The sequence below is a fragment of the Vulpes lagopus genome, chromosome 21 (genome assembly GCF_018345385.1).
Source record: "Vulpes lagopus strain Blue_001 chromosome 21, ASM1834538v1, whole genome shotgun sequence".
NCBI lineage: Eukaryota > Metazoa > Chordata > Mammalia > Carnivora > Canidae > Vulpes > Vulpes lagopus.
Window position 1 is genome coordinate 6,724,180 of NC_054844.1, and position 23,738 is coordinate 6,747,917.

At 45.2% G+C, this 23,738-nt stretch overlaps 1 protein-coding gene across 2 annotated transcripts in view; it reads right to left on the minus strand.

The window, feature by feature from the left end:
- Window positions 1-23,738, minus strand: part of LOC121479676 (anoctamin-2) — a 341,299-nt gene that overhangs the window by 3,653 nt on the left and 313,908 nt on the right. For both annotated transcript variants that reach the window (XM_041735401.1, XM_041735402.1), the window contains exons 21-23: window positions 12,783-12,935; window positions 12,364-12,416; window positions 10,105-10,286 (exon numbers count right to left, since the gene is read on the minus strand). In XM_041735401.1, coding sequence (XP_041591335.1) covers window positions 10,105-10,286; window positions 12,364-12,416; window positions 12,783-12,935 — 388 coding nt within the window. The remainder of the gene's footprint in view (window positions 1-10,104; window positions 10,287-12,363; window positions 12,417-12,782; window positions 12,936-23,738) is intronic.

Here is a 23,738-nt window from a genome sequence, read left to right on the forward strand (position 1 = left end):
AATATGATAGTGAAAGGGACTATAAGGGAAAAGAGGGGAACTGAGTGGGAAATATCAGGGAGGGAGACAAACCATGAGAGACTCCTAACTCTGGGAAACGAACAAGGGGTAGTGGAAGGGGAGGTGGGCAGGGGGATGGGGTGACTGGGTAACGGGCACTGAGGAGGGATGAGCACTGGGTGTTATACTATATGTTGGCAAATCAAATTTAAATTTTAAAAATGTAAAAAAAAAAAAAGAAGAAGAAGAAAGAAAATGTTAGTAGTGCCTGATGTGAAGTCATGCCTCTTCCTTGGGCCCACGAGAGATCTAGAGTTTTTCCTCACCATTGCTCTTCCACCTCTATCCTATGATAACTCCTATTTAAAATGGCTCATTTTCAGGGTGCCTGGGTGGCTCAATCAGTTAAGTGTCTGACTCTTGGTTTTGGCTCAGGTCATGATCTCAGGGTCGTGAGCTCGACCCCTTTGTTGGGCTTCATGCTCAGTGCAGAGTCGGCTTGAGATTCTCTCTCCCTCACCCTTGGCCCCTACCACTCTCTAAAAAAAGTCTCATTTTCTCAGACTTACTTTTTTCCAAGCCTGGAAAAGTGACAAGAGCTGGCACCAGAAGAATTATGACCCTTCATGGAACTGTTCTCTCCATGGAATTCCACAGATCTTTGATGCTTAGTAAAAGCAAAATAATCCCTAGGGAAAGAAGTGGGGTGGCATCAGGCCACCAAGGGGGGTACAAGACTGCAAGGCAGGCAGGGTGGGGACTCTATCTGAGGAGGGGCCAGGGGGGAAAACAACCTATACTGAACATGCAGCATGTGCCCATCCCTGAAATCAAGAGTCAGATGCTTAATGGACTGAGCCCCCTAAGTGCCCTAGAAATGGATACTTTCTGTTCCTTCCCGACCTGGAATGAGCCAGCTGCCCTAAGATCCAGGACAAAGTATGGTAGTTTCCAACTGTCTATGGAGAGATGCAGGAAGAAGAGAAGGAAAAAAGAGGAAGAGGACAAGAGGTGCGCGCGCGCGCACGCACACACACACACACACACACAAAGGCACAGTGCCAGAGGCAGCAGCAGAAAGAGACACGCAGAGGTGGACACTAAGCAGTTGACTAGGGCTGGGCAGGAGGCCAGGAGCTGCCCCTTCCCTGGCCGCCCCCCTTCCAACAGCTGATCACAGCTGTTGCAGGCTTGCTTTGACATCCAGATGAAAAGCAAAGCTGACTGCAACCCAGCAAAACACCACAGGATTCAGCATATCCACCCGTGGCTGAGGACACAAGCTCGGCGGGCTCCAGATCACGCTTGCTAGCGGGAGACAAGGGGAACATGGCTAAATGGAGAGGGACAGACCTTACATGGGAAAACTCTCATGCTCACCCTCTCTCCTGCTGCCCCAGCAAGGACCCCATGGCCAAAGGGAATTCATCTTCTGCCCTCAAGACTTCAGGAGGATGGGTGCGGCATATATGCCCACTTTGTACCATAGGGACACCCTTCCCCAGGTACAGCCCCATCCCTCCTGCTACAATCAAAGTCTGCTTCTCATGTTCTCTAGCTCCATCTACAAAGGAACAGCTGCTCACTGACCTTGCTGTAGGAGCCCCTGCTCACCCTTCTTTTTCCCAGTCTGAAAAAAATCCATAAATAATCTAATTCTGGTCCCACCTCTGATACTCACTCACCCCAGTTTTGGAAATGTCACTTTGCCCTCCCTGAGAGTCCAAAATATTTTTAAAATCTAACGGACACATCCATTTCGGACAGAGATCTGGGAAAAGATTAACACAGATATTTCCAGAAAGCTTTACCTGAAAATACTGCATGCCAATGGGCTAAAGGTAGCTCTGGTAGGAGCTACAGGAAAAAGTACCCACAGGAAAGAACAATGTACAATGTAATGAATTATGCATATGTTCCTATTTCCCTTTCCAAAACTAACTTTAAAAAAAAAACTGTGACCCACAGTCGTAAGAGACACATTTTCCATGAACACACACAAAAGTATATGTCATGAAATGAAAAATCACACCCTTGCTGTGTGTGATGCACCAATATTTTCTGATTCTATCATCTCCTGTCTGATCCTATTCTCATCTTTATAATGCTGACCATGACCCACTAAGGTGATTTTCTAAGCCCACTAATGAACAATGACTCGTGGTTTGAAAAATATTATTCCCCTAAGCCTCTGTCACCAGGAAAGGAGTAGTTGTTTACATTCCAGTATAAGTTCAGATTTCATAATTTTTTTAAAGTGTCATCCTAGAAGTCAAGCTTATCAAGTGTTTCCACTGAGTAATAAGAAGACACTACTTAAAGAGATAATTATCTTTAAGATTAGAAATGGTCACAAAAGATGGATGACCAGGATGCCTGGGTGGCTCAGTTGGTTAAGCCATGACCTTTGGCTCAGGTCATGATCCTGGGGTCCTGGGATTGAGCCCTGCATTGGGCTCCCTGCTCAGTGGGAATCCTCCTTTCTCTCTCCCTCTGCCCCTCCACTGCTTCTACATGCTCTTTCTCACTCTGTCTCTATCAAAGAAATGAATAAAATCTTTTTAAAAAGTGAGTGACCAATGGACTTAATTGTGTCCACCATGGTAACAGGTCTGTTGGCTTCTAAGCCCAGGGCACAGTACGCGAAAAAGCACAGGCTTTTAGAATCACCAGGTGAGGGCTTGATGTTACCTTTGCCACTTTGGTTCTATGGCCTCTAGAAAGTTGCCAGATGTTCTGATGGCCAAGGTGCTGGTCTACAAAATGGCCTCAGTGTTTCATCTCATAGGGATGTGATGAAGAGGCAATGTCAATGAAGAGCGTGCAGTACACCACCTGACCTACCAGATATGTGCCCAATAAATAATAGCTATTCTTTCTCTTTGACTGGAGGTAGCTTATGGGAAAACACCTCTCCTGTTAAGAGGCCAGACCACATAAACCCCTGCTCCCAGTTCCTCCTGGCATTCCAAGGGGATTTCAGACCATTCAGGCGTAGATGCTCCAAGTTTCCCACCATACTGATGTGAATCAGTCAGCCATTGCCACAACTGCAAGAGGCTTCTCTCGGGATCTATGTCCAGGTAAATAGCACAAAATAGGTAAGCTTCAGGCCAGTGGGAAGCAGAACTTCTGCTCCATTCCCATAAGCTCAAAGGCTTTCCAAAACCAGAAGTTTATCCATGTTTGAGGGATGGTTCTCCCCAAGTCTTGCTGAGTGGCCAAGCACTGGGTGAACCACCACATCTAGTCACTTCTTGCACCTGTTGGCTGGGATTTAAGTTTGCAGGTATGATTTTAAGAGCCATTTCTAGATCTTACAGTCTCCTCTCCAAAGCTCATCTTATTCTCTTTGAGACTTGACATTAATTTTGAGTGCCCTTGAGTCTCGTAATGATGTGAGGCTTGCAATTACAAAACTAAACTGTCTAAAAAGCAAGTGTGCACTGGGAGTGGCTCTGTCACTTACTAGCTGTAAGACCCCTAGAAACCTGTTTCTCATCTCTGAACCTCAGCATTCTAATCTGTAAAGTGGAGCTAGTAAAATGTGTATCTCTGTGCTGAGCACACAGAAGGGCTCCAGATCTCTCCCACCAACCACAAATAAATGAACAGGTGCATGCATGTGCATGCATGCAGGTGCATTAAATGTTAAAGGGAAACACAGTGAAAGTTAAAGAAGACAACACGTGTGCATGTGATTTCTGGAGGCTTCCATAAAGAAGAAACACAATGGTTTCTTCTGGGAGAGAATGACAAAGGTGAGGATTATGAAGAACGTCTTTTCCTTTTGTAAATATACAAACGTATGCAGAATTTCTTTTGTTATAAAAAATGATAATTTCAAGAGGACATAATTAATGGCCATCTTCAGTGGACCCAAATGCACTTTTATGTTAAGCTTTCAGGAGCAAAATCATAGTGTTAACCAAGACAGCCTCATATGCAGCAAGTGAAACTGATAAAACAATCACCATTCTATTTTAGCTTTAAATTACTTTAGGATCATATCTAGATTGTTCTAGCACTATGAAAAATCACAACGAGTTGAATTTATACACTACCTAAAGAAATAAGGTTCCCATTAATTTAAAATATATTTCATTATTATAGAACACAGCCATGAAACCCCATACAGGTTCTATGAGCTTACTCGACATTAATGCATGGAAGAAGGTTTGGGAAAGACGCACACAGATGTATTGATTACTATGAGTCCTGTTGGGGAGGTGCCTAGAACGGGGCAGAGGTTAAGGTAGATGTAAGACAGTGTTAGGTTGCCTGTAATGTTTTAAGTTTTTAATATTTTACATGTGTCATGAAATATTTTTTTAGAAAGAAGCAGAAAAGAATCTTTGGATATTATCCATTCCAAGTCCTCATATTTATAGATGGGGACACTGAGGTACAGAGAGGTTACGGAGACTCCGGGCTCAGATGCCCCTCCCATCCTCACTTGCAGGGGTGGCCAGCGACAGCGACAAGGGCATCTGCCACAGTTCATCATCACACAAAATCACCATGGGCAGGAAGGTGCTGACATAACAAACTGAGGAGTTAGTCATCAACAATCAGGAACTGCTTTTTCCAAAAATGAGGTTTTAGTTACATTATGAATCAGTCAATACATTTCTCAACTCCAAACAGTGGTATGTTAAAAAAAAATTTTTAAATAGTCCCAATGGAAATTAATGTCATATTAATGCTAAACACAATTACATACAATATTTTCATACTATCTGAGCAACCTCAAACTGCCTTCTGAAATTGGCCTTTAACGAAGGAGAATAGTACAGGCAATTAGGAACTAATGAGAACCATGTTAATCCAGCGGGTGATAAAGATCAGGAAAAGTCAACACCCGGAAAAGCTGACTCTCCCTCTGCAGTCAGTGAGGAGCAGATGCGAGGCTGCCATGGACTGAAGACAGCTTACTTCTTCAAAGACTTTTCACATGACCTTGGGATATGAAAGAACTCAGACACTGCAGAGAAACCTGGCAGGTGCCACCCAAGGATGCTCAGCACCTCCCAGCAGACCCACTGGGTTGACCATGCCCTAGCTGGCTCCCCAGTCTCTGGGACCCGGATCCCCGGCCAGGCCCTCCCCTGCTGAACTCTATGCTCCCTCCTAGTGGAGCCAGGAGCCTAGGCCACCATCTAGCCTAGATGACAGGATAGCCCTTCCACCCTTGTCAATAGCCACGGATCTGGCCTGCAGATTGATGTCACTGGGACTGTTTATGGAGCAGCCCTGCCGGAGTAGTTAGAGGACTGAAGCAAACATTGTTCTAAAAATGTTGGGAATGCATCTCAAATGGGCAGCTGGAGACTTGTCCTAACTTTTATTGCTATTTTTAAGATACCTCTATCCCTGGCAAGGCTGGGCTGGGGCCCGAGACCTCAGTTTTATTTGACCACATTTATCTCCAGAGGTCACTGAAAGCTAAGAATAAGAAGGGTCATTGAGTTCCCAACACTATTTGCCAGAAAATCAGAACAAACTTCATTTCCCACCACGGGAGCAGTTTTAAACACTGGCTCTGGGGCTAGCCATAGAGCTACCTCCATCTCTTACAATCTCTCCTTTCCTCCCTCCCTCTCCCACCCTATCTCTTTCCCCTTCTCCCCCATCTTCTCTCTCTCTCTCTCTCTCTCTCTCTCTCTCTCTCCTTCATTCATTCATTTCTATTTCTTACAGCCACTGACGGTTCCTGACTTATGGCATCAGTAGGTTGCCACCACTCCAAAACTCCTGAGACTTCGGTGAGCTGGGCAAGTTCATGCAGCATGCAGTAAGTAGGACCCACTGAGGCAGGGATTTGATTCAACAGTTATTGCCCATTTAGAAATAGGCAGCCCCAAGGTACACCTATTTGATATGCTCTATCTAGATAATATGTTGACCCTACTCTCTGGATACTTGCTTATACCGCAGAGTGGAACATCTCTTTATTTTAAATATAACCCACTGGTCTTCACACTGCAGCCAGAGAGAACACCAACATAAAGTATAATTGCAGCCCTGCTCCCTGTGGCTCCCTGCTGCCCTAAGAGGGAGTGCACATGCCTCCATATGACCATCACGGTCTTGGTCTGGCTTCTGTATTTTCTTCCTGCCTCACCCCTAGGAGCTTACCCTCCAGCTCCCACCACCAAACAACAAGGAGCCCATCTCCCTGGAATATCTTGTTCTCCCCAGGTCCCCTTCACCAGGTGATGCTCCCTTTGGGTCCTCCAGCACTCCTCCCACTCCGCTCACCACCCAGGCTGGCTCAGTTGTGTGAATGAGGAGGGTCAAGAGAGCATCAGTCTGGCCAACCTTGTACTGTTCAGTCTTTAGGTTTTAGCTTCCTTGAAGCATCCTCAGAATACTTAGGTCTGGGTTAGGTGCAGGCCTCCTACTTTGGGGCTCTCAGAGCTCCTTGAAGTTACCCCATTATACATTGCTTTAATTCCTTGCTGACTTGCCTGTCTCCTCCATCTAGACTTCTTGAGGAAGGTATTGTGTCTTGTTCCTGCAACCAACAACAAGCCTCTATAGTAAGGTCTCAAAAATAGTTGCACAGTGAACTCAAAATCCTTACTGGTCCTGAGTAAGGAGAACATGACTCCAAAACTCATTTTGGTTTGATCTTGCAGATAAATTTTCTGAGCAGAAGTATAGAATGCACTTCCTACAAATGCACCCAGTAATAATTCTGCCACTTTGTTAGAAGAGGTTTATTGTTGTTTAATGGGCCACAGATAAGCCACAATCCCATCAGCTTGCACGGCAACGATGGAGAGAAGAGTTATCGGGGCATTGCAGCTGGTTGGCGAGTCCAGTGACTCTGAAAGCAGATACAACAAAGCTTGATCTGCTCTATGTGTAGTAATAATACCTGGTATGTTGGGCATTTGTTGTTGTGTCCATTCATCGTAAGTTCTCACCAGGGAACTTCCTCCTACTCTGTTCTTCAGATGAAGCTCATTCCACCTCCAACCCCCAAGTCCTCCTCTGGCTACAGTGATTAGTTCTGGGGAGAGCATGCATACTGGTCATAGCTGATGAGACTCTTGCAGGATCATTGGGAAAGAGGTATGTTCCCATTTGGACTTAGATCCAATAGCTGCTGGCAGTCATACTCCATACCCCATATTTATTGACTGGAGTGGAGTTGGGAGGGAAATGGACAAAGACTTGGTTTTTGCAGACTTGATTCAATCAAGTCTTGCCTAAAATTAGAATGACTCTCAACTTTCAATATGGAGGCCCATTAAAGTCCTTCTTTGTTTAAACCAGTAGAAGCCCCTGGTATATCTGGAAAGCATATTCATAGTGTTACCAAAAGATCTAATTGTCAGGGGCAAGGTCACAGACCTTCAGTGCTCAACAGACTTGTGCTTCTAGACCAACTAAAGAAACTCACATGGAATGCATGGGTGACACAGGGGGTTAAGTGTCCAACTCTTGGTTTCAGCTCAGGTCATGATCTCAGGGCCATGAAAGTGAGCCCTGCATGGGGCTCTGCATTCAGCAGAGTCTGCTTAGAGTTTATCTCACTCCCTCTGCTCCTCCCCACCTGTGCTCTTTTTCAAATAAATAAATCTTTAACAAACCCCTCACATACAGTGTTAGCCTTGCTTCCCCATACAATCCATACTGGTGCTGCTCCCTGCTATGCCTGGACATTGAACCTTCTGTTCTTGGATGAACTTGAGTTTTACTTCAGGATCTGTCACTGAAACCTCAGCAACTCAGAGAATTCTTCACCATTTTAAGCCTCGGTTTCTTCTTATGTAGAATGAGGAACTTCAACGAGATCATTTCTATACCTTCCAATTATAGAAATGACTCTTTAAATATTACTTCTCAGTGCATGTTTAATGTAAACCTGCTGACTGACTTCATGCACTCTGCTGGAGCACATCTAGATGCTACCAGAGAAGCCTCAAGCTGGAACACATCCTCTGTACAGTGGAACTCTGTCTTTCGGATCTGTAGGCCAAAATCCAACACCAAGGACAGACAGTCTGACATGCCAGATGTATAGAAGGGTGGCCCCAGGGCAGTGCACCATGTAGCAGCAAATATTCCTGCATCAGACCTCATCTAAGAGTTAGACCCTCTCTACCCCCAGATGTGCAAGTACTGGCTACTTGCATTCATCTAAGCTGACATGAATCCATATCTGTGAATAAGTTCACTTACCTGTTCTTAGATCTGGCCCCTAGTTTTGAGTCTTGTCCTGATTGGCCAGAGTTGAACCCTACAGTTATCCCTGCTAGGACCAGAATACCTTTCTATTTAAATCACAAATTGGTAAGGTTGCATCACTCAGCCATCTGAACTGGGAAAGCCAATTCGTTTTCTCTCCTGTGAATCAGAGCCCGAGCAGCTATCTCATGAATGGTGCGCCTTGGCTACCAGGTGGGAAAGCATGACAGATGCACTCAAGGTCACCACTGCTACAACACTACTCAAGCACTGCATCTCCCACGGAGGCATCACAAGTCCTTACATCAGATACACTTGGGGATGGCCTGGAAAAGCCCTCCATTGGTCCCTCAATTCCTTTCTTAGGTTTAGGTTTTTGTTTTAGTTATTGTTCTATTTTTTAAAGATTTTATTTATTTATTTATTTATTTATTTATTTATTTATTTATTTAAGAAGAGAGCACAAGCAGGGGGAGAGGCAGAGGGAGAGGGAGAAGCAGACTCCCCCCTGAGCAGGGACCCCCAATGCAAGGCTTGATCCCCAGACCTGAGCCAAAGGCAGGTACTTAACTGACTGAGTCACCCAGGAGCCCCTGTTCTATTTTTTTAATATAAGTAATGTGATCTTGGCTCAAGTATTTCCTGGGAACTATCATTTCACAAGGATACAAAATGGTTAAAGAATTTATTCCCCTGTGTTTTTTCTCTTTATTTGTCCTTCTTGTGTTAATAGTGGAGAGTTTTCTGTTTCTTGGCTTCCATGATCCCCATGTGGTGGTTTTCAATCAAGATTCTGACCTGGATCTCTCAGGAATTCTAGCTTAGTTGGGTCTAGGAGTTAGGTGAAAACTTGCCCACCATTTTTTAAATCAAGGTGATGGAAATCAAATTCATCAAAGGTACCATGAAACTAGATTCTCTGAGCATCTTCCCCATCCCTGTCAATGGACCCACCTCTGACTTCGGCCCAATCTTGAGAGATAGGCTTGATTTGGGCTCCCTCTTAGGTCTATTGCCACCAGCACTGTCATGTATTCCAGTAAATAGCTCATATTCTCACTTCCTCTTCCTTCCTTCCACTGCTCTGGTCTACACCAGCCATGGGTCATGTCTGATTAATGGCAGCACCTTGGCTGCCCTCCTTGGGCTCCCCCAATTCTAGTTCATCCTTCTCTCTGAGACTAGATTACTTTTCCTAAGCCTACACTTTATTGACCATTCCTGGTACTAAAAAGCTCACTTCCTATTGCATCACATTGCATTTCCTGCAATATTTCAAGATTTCCCATTATCTACTTCATCCTACTTGTTCAAATTCAACAATGCTTTAGCTAATACCATCCTAGGAGTTTTGATACCCTGTATTTCCCATATTATTCCTTATTATCTTTGAAGTGTTCTTGCTAACTACATTACCGAGCCACTAAATGTTCATCTAGCACCCCAAATTCACCCTCACCCCATGAGTAGCCCCTGCCAACTCCCCACCTAGCAGACTCTCTGTCTTACAACTCCTCACCGGCCCTCCAGGAAGTCTATCCTTTCCTTTCTAGTTCCCACTGATCTTCCTCTCCCCTGAACACCCACAGTGCTCATGGTCCACACTGGATAGAATTCCTGAATAGCCTGCTATGTCCTATCTGCTCTGCTGGGTTCTTCCAACCAGACTATGACCCCCTTGGTGGTAAAGACAAGTCTATATACTTCTTTGTCTGCTCTGTAGTGTCTAGCAAAGACACTCAATAAATATTCATTAATTCACTGAAATTGATTTAGCATGACTTGGGGCATTGAGGGTAGGAGAAGGAGGGGGAGGAGAGTGATATAAATCTAGATATTCCAGATAACTACTTGGGATCTACCACTTCTAGTCACCTGCTGCCCTCCTCCTCCCAATGACTTTACCTGCAGAACTGAACCTCCTGGTCAAACTGTGAGTTTTCTGGCTGCGTTCCTTCTTTTAGCTGGCTGACGTTGAAAAAGGAGAGGGTGTGGTTGACAAAGCCATGCAGGGTCCCGTTGTGACTATAGGCATACTGGTACACCAGGCGGGGGATGAAGTCAGAGGTGACGGCGATGACAAAAGCCTGGAGGACAGAAGTGCAAGTACTTGAGGGGTGGTTGAGACAGATGCCGTCCAGGTGGCACAGCATCTCTCTGGGGCTGAGAGACCGGTCCCCTTGGGACTCCCCATCCAGATGCACTGCTCTGAGAGAGAAATCCTTATCTCTGAGCTTATGCAGCTTCTCCACCTCTGACATGTGTTAAGTGAATCTGCTAGACAGTGGCTGGTGACTAAGGATGCTCAGCTAGTGTGGATCATTGTGTTCTGGAGGGAAGGAGACCCTCTGAGATATCCGAGTGTTGGCCAAGCTGAGGCAGAGTAGAAAATTTTCTGAGAATATTACTGATAGTGATAAAAGTGCCACTTATACACAAGGTGCAAGGACACTGAATGACCATGGACCTCTGCCTCTGGGTGATACTGGAGAACCAGGAATACCTCAGATATGCAACAATAGGTCCCTCCATTTGACCATTGTCTCTTGGCACTTTTTAGCACAGCACATAATGGAAGTTGTTTTTCAACTGTTTGACTCAGGAAAACTGAGACACAGAGGGGAAGGAGTGGGTCTTGCCCGATCGAACCACACATACCCAACATGCTGTCTGGCATATTTAAGTGTTCTATAAATGTCTACGGAGCAAACCAAACAATGAGTGAATGATTGCGTGTTTGAACATGGGGGTACTTTCCGCAAAGAAAATCTTAAATCTTTCTGGCAGGTGTTTATACTGTATTCTGCACCAACAGTTAAAGCCCTTTAAAAATGCAGTTTAGGTATTGTTTTCTAAAGGTATATGTGAGTGTGGATGGCTATAACCATATTTGAGAATGAGTAATGTACTTACTGAGCATTTGCTAGAGGTCCTTTCATCTTCCCATTTAATTTCCAGAATGATCCTTTTTGGTGGGTGATCTTATGCTCTCCCATTCTTACAGATTGGTAACGAAGTCTTAGCAAGGCCAGGGAGGTAAGACTTCCTGTCATTGTTTCATATGTTGGAAAGTGCCGGTAGGCAAAGCCTCTTTTCAAGCAAACACAAGTCCAACATGGCTACAGATTTAGTTTCCAAATTGTACCTGATTTGTCAGTCTTAAGATGTGTGCTTCTTGTGTCAAGCATTCAAAATGCAGGGAGCTGGGAAGCCTGAGTGGCTCAGCGGTTGGGCATCTGCCTTCAGTTCAGGGCATGGTCCCAGAGACCCAGGATCGAGTCCCATATTGGGTTCCCCAGAAGGAGCCTGCTTTTCCCTCTGCCTCTCTCTGTGTCTCTCATGAATAAATAAAATCTTTTTTTAAAAAATGCAGGGGGCTGATTCTCTCTGCCTCTCCCCACACCTCTCTAGTTATTTTATGTGTTCTTAATAGACAACCAAGTCACAACCAGAACCCATGTTTCTCTCCCAGGGGAAGGGGGTGGTGGCTTTCTTGGTTTGCTCCGGTCTACAGGGTTTTCTTGGGAGGTAGAAGAAAAGGCCCTGGCTGGCCACCATCCATACAGAAGGCTAAAGCAAAAGCTGCTTTTGGCTTGGGCCCAGCAGGATTTCCTCTGAAATGTGGACTGGTCTGGCAAGGCCGTTAAGGAGGTCACAACAGGTAGGACCCCTCTTCTTGTATGTCCTATCTTAACCTATGTGTGCCAGAGTCCATAGGAATAATTACGGCTTTGCCTTGACAGCTTGGAGGAACTGTAATTAGGAACTGCAGCCCAGGCAACGCTCCAGGTATTGTCTAGCTCGGGAGTAGAAAAAGAAAAGAAAGCGATGGATAGATAGGCGGCATTCTTTCCTCGTTATTCTTGGCTCCGAGGAAAGATCAGATCTTGACTCTTAAGGCCAAGGTATGCGTTCTGGTGGATAATTACCTTTCTTGCGCATCGTGAAATTAACGAGAACGTTGCACAGGCCTGGCCACGGCACGGTGAGTTAGAAGGCATGTACGCACTATTAACTGGGGGCTGCCTTGAGCAACGCTCCAAGAGGAAAAGGCTGGGAGCTAACATGGGCTGGTACCCTGCTTTGAAGACCTCAGCTCCCCTGGAGTCCCCTTCTGCAGCTCCCTTCCCACAGAGCTAGGGGGGTCATGAATGGAACACTTACGTTGCTGATAACGGAGAACTTGCCAATCCCGGAGAGAATGTCAAACCAAATCCCTGCAAGACAGAAAGCAGGGCGCCTGGCTCACTCCCACCCTTGGCCTGGTGATGACAAGGCTGCGCCTCAGGGTGATGCTCTGCAGGCAAGGTACTGGTGGAAGTTTGCAGGGGTCCCCCAGGGATGGCCTTCCTGGAAAGGCTTAGATACCCCCTGTCTGGAAACCAGGGGAACAGGTGGGGATGGACAAAGGCCTCCTGTAGCCCGTAGATACGAGGATGAGGAGCTCCAAGGGATGAAGAGGCAAGGGCCTCCTCCACCCCTCTTGCATCCAGACATAGTGTGACAGCAGTAGAAGGTCACTGGGGGGCAAGGGGATGGACAGAGGTGGAGGGCCTGTCATGGTCTCTAAGCAACGGACATACCGATATCTTTGGTTCTCACAGCATCTGGCCGTCTCAGCTCGGTCACAAACTTCTTTGCATCAAGTCGCACTTCAATGACGTTGTTGAGGAGGGCAAACACAGGTGCCAGAGGGAAGGAGGCCACAAATAGGGTGACAAAGCCAAACTGGATGACTAAGAGAGAGAAAAGCATAAGAAGCTTCACTGGGAAGAAGCGAGATCTAGGTAAACTCTGCCTTGCAGCCATGGCCTCTTGTCGTTTCTTACGGGGTCTCTTTCCCACCTTATTCTCCTACACTCCCTTTTCCTCCTGCCCCGTAGTTGTGGGTCCTTCTCTCTAAGTGCCCACAGGCCCACGGGCCAAGGCCATTACCTGGAGCAAAGCTCTGGTTTCTCACAGTGAGATGTGAGAAAAGGAAGCCTGATGCTCTCCTTTTCATCATTCTTTTTTTTTTTTTTAAGGTTTTATTTATTTATTCATGAGAGACACAGAGAGAGAGGCAGAGACATAGGCAGAGGGAGAAGCAGGCTCCCTGCAGGGACCCCGATGTGGGACTCGATACTGGAGCCCTGGGATCATGTCCTGAGCCAAAAGCAGAAGCTCAACCACTGAGCCACCCAGGTGTCCCCTTTCCGTCGCTCTTTATCTTGGGTCACTAATCCTGGTCCTCTAACTCACAGGTTGACAACCTTTCTCAGTAAGTGTCCAGAGAGTAAATATTTTTGTATTTGCAGGTCATGTAATTTTGTCACAATGACTTAACTCTGCCATTGTAGAGTGAAAGCAGCTAGAGACAAATGTAGACAAATGAGCTTGGCTGTGTTCCAATAAAACTTTATTTACAAAAGTAGTATATAAAGTGGGCTAGATTTGGCCCATGGGCCAGTTTGCCAACCCCTGATATAACTTTAAAAAAGTCACCTCCCAAATTTGGCCTCTTCTTTTCATATCTGTGGTCACTGCCTTTATTTAGAAAGTGGACTCATTCATCACACATTTATTGAGAGCTCAATGAATGTCAGGCACCTTGCCAAGTATTTAAGGAGGCAAAGGTCTGGTTCTGCTTTTAGGGAGCTGGGTGTAAAGCAGAAGAGAGAAATGTACACAAAGATGTGCACCAAGATTTTATGCATGCCGAGAGAGAAAGAGGAATGTACCAGAGATAGTGGAGACCCAGAAGAGGGGGAGCACAAGGCTATTCAGGGTGAAGACTAAGGAGAACCTCCATATCAAACACCTAACCTTAATCTTGAAAGATGGGCCTGGATTGAAGACAGCATTCCAAGCCATGGAAGCAGTTTGAGCAAAGGAATGGAGGAAGCCTGTGCCAATCAGATGGCTGTAAGGCGTCCAGCCCCTCATCATTTCAGCCTGGGCAACTGCATCACCCCCTAACTGCTTCCTTTGTCACCAGTCTTCCCAGGCTTCTATAGTCGTTTCCCTCAAACCCCCCCAGTAGTCTGATCCTGGTACTTACCTATAATAAAAAAAAATGACTGTTGGATCCCCTCTGTTTACTTATACAGACCAAATTTCTTATCGTGGGATACAGGTCCTTTACAGTCGGCTCTCAACCTACCTCTCTAGCCCCATCTCTCAACATCCCTCCCCCCACAGCCATCATGCATCTGCCTGTGGCACTGAGCTTCCCCCCTTCGGGATCTTCCCTGAACACAGCAGGTGCTCCCATTCACCCATGCACACGCACTCGTTCTCCAGCTAACAAGGTCTATGCCTCCCCAAGACCATTTGACTGCCATCTCCTTGGAGAATCCCCTTCCTTCTCTCTACCCTTGTCCCCACCTTGGTACCTGCCTCTGTTACAGCCACCTCTGTGTGCTGTTGTGACGGATCTACTCACTCCACTAGACAGGCAAGGGCTCCATCTATCTGTAGGGGCTCAGTGACCACGGTCCTGAGTCCCAGGAAAGCCACAGTCTACTAGAACTCCCCTACATACCAAGGGCAAGATATTTAACTTCTCCAGGTCTCAGTTACTTCAATTGTAAATTGAGGATGACGATTTCCATCTAGGTTATCACAAGGGTGAATGATATTCAAGTGCTTAGATATCAGGTGCTTAGAAAATGTCTGCTACTTAATAATTGCTCAATGATGTTACCTGTTAGGTATATTTTTACTCTTATTGGAATAAATAGCAACACTTACAGGTGGCTGCAATGTATACTGCCATATCTGTATGTTAAACAGACATGAATTTAATGCGTAAGCACTGAATGAGGGTCAGGAGACCTGACCTCCAGCCCTGGATATGATTCTCACTAGCCATATGTCCTTGGGCAATTCTCTCTGTTTCAAGGGGCTTCAGCATCCTTGTTGATCAGTTCTGAAGAGACTGGTTTAAATTCCTCTTAGGTGTGATTTGTAATGATGCTGTGATCCTCATTCTCTTGGGCAAGCTTCAAGATTCTAGGATATGTAAATAAAGAATGAAAAACCAGGATCCAAACTAAAAACCTAATAATAAAATAAAAAACGTCCACAGAGGGATATGCCTAGCCACAGTAGAAGTTTTGAGAAAGAGAATATGTGTGGAACTGCTTTTGATTTGGCCATCTGCTTGGGCCCATAGGTGTGGGTTATTGCCCTTGTTGATGCAAGTCTGTCACTGCCATGGTTCCTGATGCCCAGCAGACTCTCAGCTGGCCCTAGGAGACTGGCAGGTGCCAGTTGGTGGCAAGATGCACCAGAAGGCACATATTTGTCAAGGTTGGGACCTTGGGATGATGCCTGCCAAGCTGGCCGAAGGAGTTGCGGTGGTGGGGAGGGGGAGGAGAAATCTTCAAAAACAAGCTCTGGGAGCCTGTTCAAAATGCAAGGTCTACGGCATCTTTTAAATCAGGCTTTGCTGAGGAATTCATTTTAGAGTCAGGGGTGGGGTGGGGGCAAAGGCGGTGGAGGGGATGGAATTAACAAGGAAAGCAAAACAGATGTTAGACTAGTTATCTAAAACCTGTAAAATGCATGTCTGTATTTAAGTATATATATGAACATGTCTTTTATTTATGAACTTCTCAATTGGCCTTCTTGATTCAAATGAGCTCAGTTCTACAGGGCAAATGTTCTTTTTCTTGTAAGTGACCTCCTCTAGCAAAACACTGTAAACTCTCCAAAGCCCCCACAAGGGCCTGGCAAGGAGACTGATGGGGGAAGGAAGGGTCAGGTTACTTCTGAGTGGCTATAAAGGGAGACAGCTTGCCCTCTCCATACTTGAGCAAATGGCACTCAGACACCTCGTCTCTTTCAGGATATAGGATAATAGGACTGTTCACTCACTCTCCTTTCCTTCACGTGATCTCCAGAGGCAGATAGGAGCCCTCTACCTGGGGTTACCCTGATGGTTTGCTGTTCAACCTTCATAAACTCTCCGGATACACAGGCTCCCTTTGGTCTTTGTTATGTCAACACAAACGTTGTTCAGTGGTGGCTCAATCCTAACTGAGTGCCTAAGGCCCTTACCCTAAGGCCATGACATGGTTATTTTCCTCCCTGCCACATAAGCCTGTGTGTCTAGCACTGGATGACCTCAAGGGGGTGGGCTCAGCCAAGGCCAGTGGTGCTGGGCCTGCAGTGACAGGACACACCCCATCCCTGCTCTGATGTTACTCAGGGTACCCAAGGTCATGAGAAGCCACTCTCTGCAGATGTTCCCAGCTGCAGGTGCTGCCTGCCTGCTTGGATGAGGTGCATTGCCCATTTCCAGGAATCAACCCAAAAGAGGCAGAAACAAATAGGAAGCTCCATCATATCTTGGGGAGAAAAATATATATATGAAACTATAACCCTCTGGCATACAAATGCCAAATCCAGGATTTTTCCTTTTTAGTCAAAGGCCTAAATGTTGTATCAGATGCGTGTCCTTCTGGGTTCACTTCAGAGGACACAATGATACTGGCCTTCACCAACACTGAGATTTGCTTCTAAAAACAGCCAGCCTCCATTAGGATAAGAATAACACCCCGAACCCTCAGCACGCTGCATGATAGAAGCCAGCTTGGCTTGACCAATAACAGATTAAACCTGGCCAAGGCAATTAGAGAGGAATCTGTAGGTTGATTTCAACTAAATCTTTACAAAGCCTGCTGTAAAGTGCTCCAGAAAGGCTAAGCTGGAAGCACAAAGACTGGAAACACTCCGAGGCCCAAACTCCTTTGCTGTTTTCATCTCCCTCTCCAGAACCATCTAAAATCAACACCAGCCCAAGCTGCCTGATACTAGAGACAATTAAAATCTTGGCCTTCATTACCTGGGCTTAGGTTAAAATAACAAGGAGAAGTGGATTAAACTAAACAAGATGGCTTCCAGCAAGGACATTCCAGGACAATCTGCTTAAAGAAGAAAAATAGTACATTAGGTAGAAAAGATTGGCGGAAAAGCTTTTAATAGAACACAGTTTTTACTCATTTATCTAAAATTCTTGGGGCAGCCCCAGTGGCTCGGCGGTTTAGTGCTGCCTTCGGCCTGGGATGTGATCCTGGAGACCAGGGATTGAGTCCCACGTTGGGCTCCCTGCATGGAGCCTGCTTCTCCTTCTGCCTGTGTCTCTGCCTCTTTCTCTCTTGTGTCTCTCATGAATAAATAAATAAATAAATAAATCTTAAAAAAATAAAATTCTTCAGTGAAAATATCCACCCACCCAACAGACATGCTTATGTGTGTGTGCACGAGCATGCATACATACATACATGCATACACACACACACACACACACACACACACACACTCTAAAGCCCAGATCCTTGTCATGGCATTTAAGACCCTTTGTGATCTAACTCCAATATATTTTTTCAGACACATCTCCTCCCCACCCATGCTTTGAGCTCAGGGCTAATATTTAGCTGTTGTGCTTGGAGATCAACTCTGCCTACTTTCCAACTATTTCAAAATCCATTTGTACTTCTTCGAAGTCACCGTGTTTTCCATATTTCTGAGCCTTCATTCGTACCACTACTATCTGTGCTGCACTAATTTTTCTTCTCTTCTTGTATACTGACTGAATTACTGTCAACATTTCAGGTCCAACTCAAACCTAACCTTCTCTATGAAGACCCTCTAACCGAGTCCCACCACCTCACCCAGGAAGAAGTGAGTACCATGGGCATCAAACCTCTTCACTCCCATAATGCCTTGCACATGTCACTCTGTCTTTTTGACTTGCTCCCAAGGTGGGGAATCCCTTGAGATCATGGACATATCTGATTCTTTATTGAATCTTCACAATTTTGTGTGGTGCCTATCCCAGAGCAGGTGTTCAGGGGCTATTTGTTTCACCAATACAAACTTATTTTTTCATCAGCTGTAAACTCAAAACAGATACAAAAAGAGGCAGACTAAACTGTGTGAATGGAAATCATTATACTTAGTGATGGTGACCCGAGATGGGGCATGAAAAGCTGACACCTCCACACAGAAGTTCATAGTGCTGTAACTTGTACAGAAGACTTTGAAGAAAGTGGTATAAGTTAGGAGAGTCTAAATCTAATGAAAATTGTTTCAGTATTTTTTCCCTTAACTTTCTATAGCTTAGGAAAAACAACACAGTCTGCTCAAGGAGATTAAAAACTGGGGGCTTAAAAATCCTCCCTTTCTTGAATCACTAAAAAACAGTGCAAGTCACACGCATCAACGTGAGTTTGTCTTCTCACTCAGGAAGCAATTGCTGAAAAGATTCAGCTAGAAACAGTCCATTAATATAAATGCTTATGTGAACATATATTAAGGGAAGGTCACACTGTTTATTTCATCAGCCCATATTTCAAAGCTGTACCCAGTGATGCCCTTCCCCTGAGGGCAAGGGAAGCCAATGGAGCTCAGCACTGAGAGTATCTGGTATAAAAAGGAATCACAAGAGTTGGTTGATCATTAAATGGGAAGAGATAATGAGGGCATGAGCATGGGGCTCTACTGCTTAGGAAAACAGTTAAAAGCCCTGAAAGAGTATAAGAAGGTTCTTACCATTCATTCATTTGTCCATCCAACAATCATTTATTGAGCACATTCTACATACTAGGCACCATATCTGTTGCTAGGAAACAAGGATGAACAGATTACTGTGCCATCCTCCCAAGAACTCATAGTATACAATGGAGAAGTTGGACATGTAAACAAACCCTGCTGGTGTCATAGAGTTAGAACTCTAACAGAAGCATTAAAAGAGCACTGGGGCAGGAATAATTCACAGCAGATCCCTAAGGCTTCACAACCATTGGGCTTGACTTGAAGAACAAAGTAAAGGAGGCATTTGAAGGCTGGCTATATTGCTGGTAGTTAAGATCTTTCCTGAAAACCAGTGATCCAAATATCCAAACTTACTTAGGAAATAAAGACAGTACGTGGAATTCCTTTTCAATATGTAGAGAATCACCTGGGTTTTATACAACAGATCAGACTAAATTCAGAAACTCTGGAAGTCATAATAGGAAGGAACAGGCTTAAAGGAATATTACGAGTTTACTGCATACAAATCAATGCAACACTGGGACAAGATCAGCAAGGCATATTCTTTGTGATTAAAAGAGACCCAGCCCCCCACTATTTTCTCACTGCCACATGAACTGTGAAATACTAGTTTCTTCAGATGGAGAAAGAAGATCCAGTGACTTTTGAGAGTCCTGCTAGTCAACAATTCAGTCTAGTTATAACAGCAGAACACAGGTTGATAGTACAATGGAGACCAACCCGTAAGCAGCCCTCTTCTCTACCTTGGGAACAGAAGCTGGGAGCCTTCTGGGATGAACCCTGCTGATGACCTTAGCAAAGGGCAGGAGAATGTGGCTCTCAGCCACAGGGTGCTTAAAGGCCTGGACAGTATAGTCTGGAAAACTCTGCCCATTGCTCCTCTTCCACAGCCTCTAAGCAAAACTTCAAATGCTCAGACTTCACGGACCTTCAACCAACATTTCCTACACATCTATCATGTGTAGATAGCATGCTCTCTGGTTTGTAAAATAATCTTCGGTGTCAAGTGTTATTATTTCCATTTTTCAAGTAAGAAAGCCGAGTCTCGGAGAGGTGAAATAATCTTCCCAGGGCCACGTACCTAGCAATTGATGAAGCTGGAAAAAAAAGATAGTTTCTGCTGCCAACCAAATTCAATGTCCTTTCACCACACAAAAATGTAAATATTCTACCCCGATGCAACAGTGTCCTTCCCCCTCCCTAGTTGCTCTCACATCTCCTAGGTTTCCTTATTGCATCTTCTCTGATCTGATTTCTAATCTTCTTGTCAGACAATGAACCAGCAATGTGTACCCATATCTTCAATCTCCAAAGATTATTCACTCAACATGTCTTCTACAGCTGGTGCATTGGAGCTGTCCCTGCTGTTTTCTGTGTCCTTGCTTTGGTCTGGCCTGCATTTGTGCCACCTCAAAACATTAAATCAATGCACCTAGTTCAGCTTCGTAAAACTAGACCAAATTGAGTTGGTGAGACATACTGGTTTATTTCTGAATTTCAGAGAACAGCCTGGTGAATTTCCAGTAAATGTTTATTGGGGGCAAATGAATGACTTGGCTTACTCATTCTTGTTTACTTTATCCACCTGCAAAATGGAAATGTGAAGGCCAGTTATTCATTCCTTCCCCTCATCTACCCATCCATCCATCCATCCTCCCATCTACTCATTTGGGCTGTGGTAACACATTCAGTGAGGTGGAAGGGCAATGAAACCAGGCATGATTAGAAACAAGTTCCCAAGCAACAAATCATGACTTCATTTCATTCCTTTGCCCTTTCATCTCCCCAAAGGGTTGTGAAAAAGTCAACAAAAAGAACTCATAATTAGGCTTATGAAATTTTAGGGAGGAAAAATAAATAACAAAGAAAGGAAGGGAGAAACAAATATGCAAACTCTAAGTACCCATTCAGGGGCTATGGCTAAGCAACAAAGTATACTCTGAGCTTCCTGGCTGCCACAGCAAGAAGAGAAATGGGAAAGTGATGGAGTGCTCAGTAAGTTTTAACCTTAAAGACTGCCTTCCATTCACCCATTCACTCATTTTGCAAGCACTGACTGGGCATCTCCTGGATGTCAGGAGCCTTCAGTAGTACACTGAGAGGTATGGTATCTAGATATACTCTTGCCTTTTCTCTTAAGTATGTATGGGGAGAGGGACTCCTAGCACAAAAAAAAATGACAAGCAATGTATGCCTCAAAAGCAAAAGAGAGAGACAGACAGAGAGACAGAGATATGACCTGTGACTCACCGTACTTCCCAGAAATACTAGAATGAGACCCTGGATACTGCCTACACTGTATTTAAATGTGATTTGGAGAAGATGGCAGGTGTCTGATTATCTAGTGAGATGACTCAGTTTGTATAAACAGGATGGCTCAGGGAAAGGAATTTCCCGGCTCTTTAAGACATTACCTTGTAGCAGACAATCTTGGAGTACTATGAAAGGATATTCAGGCTTCAGTGCTAATGATTGTACAGATACTCTGGAATATTTAATCACTTACAGCTAAGGCACCCTTGGGACTAGATTTACTCCTCCAGTCTGTTGGAAACTTGGAAGTTATCCAGTGCAGTCCTTGCCATCCATGACCAAAGGACATCAGAATATGGAAGGGATCTTGCGTGTCACCTAAGTTATTGCTTTATCTGGACTTTTCTACTCTTTCTTTAATAAGAAAGAGTAAAAAAAAAAAAAAAGCCACTTGGCTTCCTTTGCTTGATCATTACCAGGGAAGGATACTCAGTGATGTCTGGAGCCAGCTCTTTCCATTGTCCTTTATTCTCTGTCTCACTTGCAAGTCACTAAGACTTTGGGTTATTTGTTATAAAGTTTTATCATAGCAGTAGCTGACTATTACATAGGATATTTTGCCTTAACTACCCAGATTGGACAAGTCTACCAATTTGTATTGCTGCAAGAGACCTGCCTTTGGGAGGATAGCATTCCCTCATTATAAGTACCTGAAAATAAAGCATCTTGGCTCCTGTTTGGGGGACTTCGGGGGGTGTCCCAACTGAATCAACACAGCCAAGGGGTCTGGAGAGCTCTGGTGAACAGTGATACCTGGAGAGTCCAATTGCCACTTCGTCTTCAAGGTCCTCACTATAGAACCACCTCTTTCACTCTTTATTCCTTTCTTTCTCCTTCAGACATTTATTAAGCACCTACTGTGTGCCAGGCCCCACGGTTAGGTGTTATGAATAAGACACAAATTCTGCCCTCAAGAAGTTCCCTTCACGATTCCGTGAATATGAACATAGGCCATTGGTCTTCAATTATATCACTTATTTATCTGATCAAATGGTAATAAAACTTGATCAAGAGAGTCTTTTGGAACTTGTAGAATTAAATTCAGGCCTATATTCTTATATCAAATTCCATTCTGTAAGAGCCAAACTGCCATAAGCTTCACAGAACCATGCTTGCAGCCCTTAAAGCAACAGAAGAATTTCCTGCCATCAGGTCCTGTGTTAAACTCCACGATGGGGCTGTGAGGGGCCTGTGGCCAAAAAGCTTTGAAGCCTCATTCTGGGGTTGGGGACAGTGATGATTAATGTTAGCCTGCTCCTGGGCTGGCATTCCTTCCTCCCCTCAGAGTGGTGGGGGTGGGGAGGACGACTACCCTTGAAGTCCCCCTCACAGTAAACTCTTCAGGAAAAGGGTTTGATATTGGAGATTCCCTCGAAAGCTTGCTGCCTCCCTCACAGGTTTCTCCCGCTTAATCCCCCACTCTCAGGTTTCTCTTTGGGGCCAGCCCATCCCCACCACCTAGGCCTGCCCAGAAGTAGCTCCTTGCAGCCAGGGCCCCCTCCACAGGCCAACTCCCAGCCTCACCCCCACTCCCAGCTTCCCCTTCACCTAGTGGCCCCTCCCCCATGCCTCCTGGACCCTGGGCCCTGGTTCCAGCTCAATTGAGAAAAATGTAAATATAATACATCTCTCCCTGCTGCCTCCCTCAACTGATGACCAGCCTCACCATTACAACTGACAGGCTCAGAGTGGGCTCAGCACACTTCCTGTCTGCACGGGTGGTCCTGGGGATCACGGAGAAGGAAGCTGACAGCTGAGAGCAGAGCCAAGGATCACCATGTCAGGCACACCAGAGGGAGTGGGCAGCTTTGGTTTCACTGCTCTCATTTTTGTTCAAAGCCCAAGACAAAGGTCTTTCTGGAATTGGGAGGTCTAGCCTGTTGGGAAGGAAGGAGGAAAGCTCACTCTACCCCTATCCCTCCACTAAAGCCCAAGTTCACATGGGTCCTAATGAAAGTCTCCTGTGAAATGATCTGGAAAGAGGCTCTAGCCTCAGTTCCACTAATGGATCTGCAGGGTGATCGTAGGCAACTCGCATCACTCCCTGGGCCTCCTGGCTTCCAGGTGTATTATCTAGCTGGATGTATGAAATGGAATGCCAACATTGGAAGAGACCCTAGACGTTACCAGGGTTTGAAACTCTTTATTCTTGTCAAGGCACTCAGTGAAAAATGATTATGTTCATTCACTTCTAAATTGGGGGCGGGGAGGGAGGATGGCAGGTTTTGTGCATGCTGAAACCTGCCTTGCTCTCTCACTCAAAAATAATCTGGAAATGTGAGAAAGTGAGGGTGACACTGACTCCGCTCCACCTTATACTTTTAAATGATATGATCAGTAGCACCCAACTTGTGACATATTACACAATTGGTATTGATCACAGACCAGTGGGTCACATCTCTGCGGAAACTCGTGGTCTGGTCTAATTCCCTATAATGTCAAGGAGGAAAGTGAGGTCCAGAGAGATGATGTGCTCAAGGTCACACTTCCAGATAAAGGCAGAGCTGGAGTCACACTGGCTTCTAACCTGACAGACACCCTGTGAAGACTGGAAGGGGAGATTGTTTGCTCTGCCTTACTGATCATCGGAAGAGAAAAGGGGCTTGGCTTTGAAAACAGAGATGCAGAGAAGTCAGAAGCAGTGATAGGCTTACTACCACCAACCTGTAGTCATTCCTCAGGAT